The following is a 7,698-nucleotide window of genomic DNA, read 5'->3' as shown; positions in this document are numbered from 1 at the left end:
TTTCGTATTGTTCAGGGAGTGCTTTTCTTGTCGGTGAAGGTGTTTTAAAGCACCCTTCTTCCTTCATTTACAGATCCCGACCGGGAAAGCCAGACACGACTCTCCCAACACCCAAATTCCACCAAGAAGCCTTTATATCGAGTACCCTTGTGTTTTTTATACCCTTCCTTTCATTAAAGCCAAAACAAGTGTGCTCAGGTCACACAGTCCTTTTTGTACTCCTGTTGATGTCTTTACAAGTCCAAACACTGACTGCTAATTCCTATAGGAGACCATGGGTCAAGGTAAGTGAAGTCCACGTGGCATTTCCATTCCATGTCCTGGAACGGCCTCCCCTAATTGGAACCAGTTGGGTTTTTAAGTGCCCCCCTTTAACCTTTCAAATCACAAGCTACGGAGATGCCTGTGGTTCCTTTCCTGTGTGTTTGGGGGCACAGACAACAGGGACATTCCTTGCTTCCGATGTTTCTGCTGATTAGAGCTTGAGCTTACAACGTGGTGCCATCCTGCACCGCTTACAGCCAAGAGGTGCGGAGCACACTTCTGATGGAACACACACGACACCTGTCCTGGGTTTACCAGGAGCCGTTTTGCTCCTTCTTAGTAACTGGCGCAAGCTCTGTGTTTTGACTTCCAGCCTGGGAACAGAGCTGATAACACCGATTGGTTTTAGTTGTTGTCAAATAATGTTTATTCTGGCCAAGGACTTTGTGAGCCTCATGCTCTGCCGGGGACGAGGGGAGGCTGGGAGGAAGCAGAGGCAGGACACCTGACCCAAGCTAGCCAAAGAGGTATTCCATACCACAGCACGGCATGCCCAGGATGTAACTGGGAGTTACCCGGAAGGGCACGGTCTCACTTCGGGGGGCTCGAACTCGCTCGGCGGTGGTATCGTGTTCTCTTGCTATTTTCTCTTATCAGTTGGCGGTAGCAGCAGTGATTTGTGTTATACCTTAGTTACTGGGCTGTTCTTACCTCAACCCGTGGGAGTTACATTCTCTCGATTCTCCTCCCCATCCCTCCAGGAGCGGGGAGGGTTGGGGTGGGGGGAAGGAAAGAAAGAGGGAGAAAGAGAAAAGGGGGGGGGGGGAGTGAGTGAACGAGCTTTTGTGGTAGGGTTTAAACCACGACACCAGATTTCTTCAAAACCCCAGGAGGTATCATCGTTGGTCATTGCATGAAATATTTCCGTTTGGTTCCAAATTTCCTCCAGGTCTGTTTCAATTCTGCCACTTTGATCTATGTAGGAACCATTGATTATGGAACAACCCCCCCCTTGTGAACCCAATACTAGCAAGAATGGGTACCACAGCACCTAAGGTGCATGCCCCCTTCCAGTCGGGGTGGAGTATTATGAGCATTTTCTCCGCATAACCCATCCCATCGTTTCCCTTCAGGAACGGGCCACCACTGAACTGCGAAACCATCTAATATTCATAGAGTGATTGCAGTTTGAACAGCGACTTACACCTGTGGCACTGCTTTGTACACAGGTATAATCTTCTTAACCCCGGTCTCCAGGTCTGCAAGGGTGAAATGGAAAATCCAAACCTGTCGCTCTTGTCCCCAATATTCTTTTGAACACCAACAAATAGCAATAACCTCCTTTGCTCAGTCATTCAGAAAAATCGATTTGCCACTGCTGTCCCAGAGAACTTCCTCACCCGATTGTCCCAGTTTGATTTCTGTTTTCAGCCAATGAGTTTCATTGTGCTCCTGAACCAGCTTCCAGAGTGGATTATAGGCAATTACAGTGGGCCCATCAGCTATCTGAACCCAGCCCTCTTTGTTTTCCTGTCTTTTCAGATCTTCAGTCAGCTTTTCATCCCCTTTTGAATATCTGGGTTCAGATTTCCCAGTTGTCAGTTTGCCGTCAGGGATTAAGGACATGATTTTACCTTGTTCAGATGCTCGTTTGGCTTCCAAATCGGCCAAATTAGTTCCGATTTCCTGATCAGGGTCACCGTGTTGATGCCCTCTACAATACATAACAGCTCCTTCCTCAGGCAGCCGAACAGCAGTTTCTGCAGCACGTTTAATCTGTTTCCCTTGGCTGTTCAAAAGCCCTCGTTCTTTCCAGATGGCTCCGTGTGCATGGACCACACCAAACGCGTATTTAGAATCAGCCCAAATATTGATCCTTTTGTCTTTAGCCAGTTCCAGGCTCTCGATAATGCTGTTATTTCTGCCTTCCGGGCAGAGGGGTTTGCTGGTAAAGGTTTAGCTTCTGTTACCTGTCAAGTGGTGGTAAGGGCATATCCTGCCTTTCGATCACCCTTTTTCATGGAGCGGTTCCCATCAGTAAACCAAGAACCAAATCTGGTGGGCTCCAATGCGCAGTCTCTCCAGTGGCCAAGCACTCGTGTGTTAGTGGTTCCTGCAGAAAGGATGCTGGGTTCACCACATCGGTGACCACAATTTCTATATCATCCTGTTCCACAGGGGTGGCCTGGTACTTTGAAAACCGTGAAGGAGATAACCAGTGGGCTCCTTTCTATTCCACGGCTGCCGATACAACATGGACACCAGTACAGTCATCTTCTGTCCCAAGGAGAGTTTGCGGCCTCTTCCGTATTCATGAGAACCGCCGCCACAGCCCTCAGGCATCCGGGCCGTGCTCTGCTCGCTTCATTCAGCTCTTTCGCAAACGATGCCACTGCCCTTTTCTAGGGTCCCTGAGCCAGGACCCCCGAGGCTGTTCCTTGTTTTCCATCAGAATACAGCCAACAGGGTTGGTTTGCATCCGGAAGTCCCAGAGCTGCAGCTCTCATTTGCTCTCTTCCTGAATTTCTAAAAGCCCCCTCTGCTGCATCAGTCCGTTCCAAAGAGGGAGGGTTTCCTTTTAACAGTTCCTAGCGTGGTCCTACCAGAACACCGTAATCGTGGATCTCAAGTCTGCCCCATACCGTCATTCCCGGGAACATCCGGAGCTCCTTGACGGTCAACGGTCGTGGAGTTTGACAAAGGGCTTCTTTTCCAGCGATTCCAAGTTCTCTCTGTCCTCCTGTTACTTCATATCCTAAGGAGGAAACTCAGGTTTGAATTAGTTGGGCCTTTAATCTGGATCCCCGATAACCGTTCAGTCCCAGGAGCTTCAAGAATCCCACCATCCCCTGGACACGTTCTTCCTCTGTTCCTGGGGCAGTTCCTAGGGCGTCCCCGTATTGTACCAGAGTCCCCGTCTGAGTGGGTGGCTTCCACGATTCTGGCTGTGTGTGCACTGATTTCCAAACATGGCTGGACTGGTAAAACCGTCCAAGTTAATTGGGTTTGTGGGGTGTTCTTGGGAGCGGGCATGGTTGGATTGGGCTTGGAGCATCCTGCTCTATGGAAGGTGTTCCTGCCCATGGAAGGGGTTGGAGCTGGAAGAGCTTTAAGGTGCCTCCAACCCAACCCGTTGCATGACTCCAGGATTCCATGACTCCGCGATCCCACACCTCTGTGCTGCAGTGTGGATGTTCTCTGGTGTATGGATCTTGGGAAGGAGCTGGTGGCACAAGGGAGCTCCACAGCATGCCACAAGCAGAGCATCCCAGAGGGATTCAGAGCATCCCATAGGGCTCCAGAGCATCCCAGAGGTATTCAGAGCATCCCATAGGGCTCCAGAGCATCCCACAGGGATTCAGAGCATCCCACAAGCAGAGCATCCCATAGGGATTGAGATCATCCAACAAGCAGAACAACCCATAGGGATTCAGATCATCCCACAAAAAGAGCATCCCATAGGGTTTCAGAGCATCTCACAAGCAGAACATCCTACAGGGATTCAGGTCATCCCACAGGCAGAGCTTCCCATAGGTATTCAGAGCATCCCACAGGCAGAGCATCCTATAGGGACTCAGAGCATTCCACAAGCAGAGCAGCTCATACGGATTCACAGCATCCCACAAGCAGAGAATCAATCCCATGGGGATTCATAGCGTCCAATAGGTCTCCAGAGCATCCCACAGAGCTCCAGAGCATCCCACAGGGATTCAGAGCATCCCATAGGGCTCCAGAGCATCCCATAGGGACTCAGAGCATTCCACAAGCAGAGCAGCCCATACAGATTCAGAGCATCCCACAAGCAGAGCATCCCATTCGGATTCACAGCATCCCACAAGCAGAGAATCAATCCCATAGGGATTCACAGCATCCCACAGGGCTCCAGAGCATCCCACAGAGCTCCGGAGCATCCCAGACGGATTCAGTGCATCCCACAAGCAGAGCATCCCACAGGGCTCCAGAGCATCCCATAGGGATTCAAATCACCCCAAGCCCATCAGAACACCCCCATCTCAGCATGCCCCCCCACACCATGGAACCCCTCATGGTCACGCCCCACTCCCCCCCACTGAACCCCCCCCATGAATCTGCCTCTCTATGACATCAGCACCAGCTCCAAGGGACCTGCACCCAGCACCCGTGTCCCTGGGGCAGTTGTGCTTTGGGTGCAGTGGCGCTTGCAGCTCCTTGTTGTCACCCTTAGCGGTGCTGGCAGCGATGGCTTTGCTCCGTGCCATCATCCTGCTGGCCTCGGCCTGGCTGGTGCAAGGCTCCTGGGACAGCTGTGGGTGAGTGGCACCAGGCCCCGGGGCTCCTGCTATTCCATAGGGAGATGCTGCTGCTCCCAGCCAGGGGCACACCAGTGGGATGGTGGGATTGGGGGAGCCCCACTTCCTTGCCATCACCCCATGTGGCAGCACAGCGCAGCTATGGGGCACCCCATAGGGTCCCTTGTCCCTGCAGCACCAATGGGGTGGGACAATGCTCGCCCTTCATCGCTAACCATCAAGTGTTGGGCTTCTGCTTCCAGAGGCACTTGCGGTACCCGTCCCATGGCTGATTACTATGGGACGTCACGCATCGTCGGAGGCGTGGATGCGCAGCAGGGCGCCTGGCCATGGATCGTCAGCATCCAGTTCCCCAGGGGCACCGGCTCCTCGCACATCTGCGGGGGGTCCCTCATCACCCCCCAGTGGGTCCTCACGGCTGCTCACTGCTTCGTCGGGCAAAAGTAAGGCAGAGGAGGGATTCCAGCCATAGGGAATAGCCCAGGAGCAGCTCCCATCCTGTCCAATTCCCCATCCTGGATGCACTGGGAAGAGCGCACAAGAGAAGGCTGCTTCCAGCTTGACAGCCCTTGAGCCTAAGCCACCCTGGGGCAGTGCTTTCCTTTGGGAAGCACCAGGAGTGTGGCTCCTTCCCACCCCTCTTCTCCATAGAATGGATTAGAATGGCACAGAATGGCATGGAATGAGATGGAATGGAATGGCACGGGATCGAATGGATCATGGAATCGGCTGGGTTGGGTTGGAAAGGAGCTTGGGATCACCCACTTCCAACCCCTTGCCATGGGCAGGGATGCCTTCCGTAAAGCAGCTTGCTCCAAGCTGGCCTTGAGCACTGCCAGGCATGGAGCATCCAAACCTTCTCCGTCCATGCCATCCCAGTGCCCCAGCACCATCCCAGGGAATCCCTTCCTTACCTCCAACCTGCAAGTCCCTGTCGGAACCCATCAGCCCTTGTCCTACGGCTCCAACCCCTGCTCTTCCACTCCCTCCCAGCTTCACCACGGATTGGTTCGTGATGGTCGGAATCACGGACCTGGCTTGGGCCAATACCGAGACCCAGAAGCGGCAGATACGGCAGGTCGTGGTCCATGAATATTACACGGGCATCTCCGGCGGCTTCGACATCGCCTTGGTGGAGCTGGACCAGCCGGTGCAGTGCGGGTACCACGTGCAGCTGGCCTGCGTGCCCGATGCGACGCTCAGGCTATCCCAGCTCTCCGAGTGCTTCATCAGCGGATGGGGCGCGAGGGAGGCCAGAAGTGAGTGCCTGACGGCCCCGTTGGCCTTGGAATGCTGGGTCATGGGTTCATGGAATGGGATGGAAGGGAGGGTAAAGCTCATCCAGGCCTATTGGAGGTTGCTGCAACTGGGGAAGGAGGCATCTCAGCCTTCTCCATCCAACCCATCCCAGTGTCCCACCACTTCATTATATTCAACCTGGGCATTTCTGGTTGAGCTGGAAACCATCAGCCCTTGTCCCATCGCTGAAGGTCCCTTCACGTCCTCCTTATGTTGAGGATACTGAGCAAAGAGGATGCAGCCCAGGCCGTGGGGGGGTGTTGATGGATCCCATTGAGCTTCTCAGCCCCCAATACCCCAAAGCCATCCCTTGTACCCCCAGCCCTGACCCCCTTTGTGTCCCCACAGCGGGGGCATCGTCCCCATCAGCCCTGCAGGAGGCCAAGGTCCGCCTCATCGATGTCAAGCTCTGCAACAGCACCAATTGGTACCGAGGGGCCATCAAGAGACACAACCTCTGTGCTGGGTACCCGCAGGGAGGCATCGACACCTGCCAGGTAGGGATGTGCCATCGGGGCTCCCTTCTCCTCTCCCATCCGCAGGGCCTTGCTCTGCATCCCCCCTTATCCCAGCTGCGGAAGTGCATCCGCCTCCTGGGCCGTCATCCCTGCGCACAGACCATAGAGGCTGGAGCTTTAAGAGCATCGAGATTCCACCACTAAACCGTGTCATGAGCACGGGTTCATGGAATGGGTTAGGTTGGGAAGGAGCTTAAAGCATCCAGGTGGAAGCAAGGGGCAGGGACGCCTTCCATTAGACCAGGTTGCTCCAAGCCCCATCCATCCTTCTCCATCCAACCCATGCCAGTGTCCCACCACCCTCATATGGAACAACTTCTCCTTATCTCAAGCCAGACTCCCCTGTTCCAGTTGGAACCCATCACTCCTCATCCTACGGCTCCAATCCATGTGGAAGGTCCCTCTTCACGCCCAAATGATGAAGGAGAACCCTTCCATCCCCACAGGGGAGAGTGGCGGTCCCCTCCGGCGTTGCCATGGCCACCCATCCCCATCCTCATCCTCTCTCCTTCTCCTCCATAGGGTGACAGCGGCGGTCCCCTCATGTGCCGGGACAAGCGCGCCAACTTCTTCTGGGTTGTGGGGCTGACGAGCTGGGGCCGCGGCTGCGCCAGGGCCAACCATCCGGGGGTCTACACCTCAACGCAGCACTTCCATGAGTGGATCCTCTACCAGCTGGGGATGTTCCGCTCCGCGGGAGCCTCCGCCACGCCCCCGACATGGAGCCACCAGCACGTCTCCCACACTCCCACCCAGGAGACGATGCCGGCGCCCACGGCCTCCAGCATCAGTGGCTTCTGCTCGTTCCCGGTTCGGGTGCTGGTGGAATTCGCCACTCGGGTGCGGGAGTTGCTGCAGGGTCTAGGGGGGAAGAAGACTTGAGGAGCGGCATCGCCTGCAGTTGGCTTGAACTGCAGTAAAGTTGCCTCCTTTTCCCGTAGAGGGGACGCTTTGCACGCCCACCTCTTCTTCTGGTGCATGGGGAGGGATGGGGATGAGGGATGGAGGGCACAGTGGGAAGCGGGAGCTGGGAATCAGGGAATCAGCCAGGTTGATTCCTGATTCCTGATTCCTGATTCCTGATTCCTGATTCAATCAGGAGCATCAAGTCCGCTCATTGCCCTACCATAAAGCCGTTGCATGAAGAAGGAGGGGGGACAGCTTCCATTAGACCAATTTGCTCCATGCCCCATCCCTCCTTCTCCATTCAAGCCATCCCAGTGTCCCAACACCCTCACTTCCTTATCTCCAACCTGAACTTCCCTGTTCCAGTTGGAACTCATCACCCTCCTCCCCACACCCAAATGATGAAGGAGAACCCAGCCTTC

At 54.7% G+C, this 7,698-nt stretch overlaps 1 protein-coding gene across 1 annotated transcript; it reads left to right on the top strand.

Moving 5' to 3' along the window:
- The first annotated feature begins 274 nt into the window (after positions 1-274).
- Positions 275-7,252, top strand: LOC136024276 (acrosin-like). Its single transcript, XM_065699493.1, has 7 exons — positions 275-284; positions 2,081-2,212; positions 4,469-4,553; positions 4,796-4,996; positions 5,547-5,812; positions 6,201-6,349; positions 6,893-7,252. The coding sequence occupies exons 1-7, from the start codon at positions 275-277 to the stop codon at positions 7,250-7,252; spliced, it is 1,203 nt and encodes a 400-aa protein (XP_065555565.1).
- The last annotated feature ends 446 nt before the right edge of the window (positions 7,253-7,698 follow it).

The sequence above is a fragment of the Lathamus discolor genome, chromosome 20 (genome assembly GCF_037157495.1).
Source record: "Lathamus discolor isolate bLatDis1 chromosome 20, bLatDis1.hap1, whole genome shotgun sequence".
In the NCBI taxonomy this organism is placed as follows: Eukaryota; Metazoa; Chordata; class Aves; order Psittaciformes; family Psittacidae; genus Lathamus; species Lathamus discolor.
This window is presented reverse-complemented; position numbering and strand designations above follow the sequence as displayed.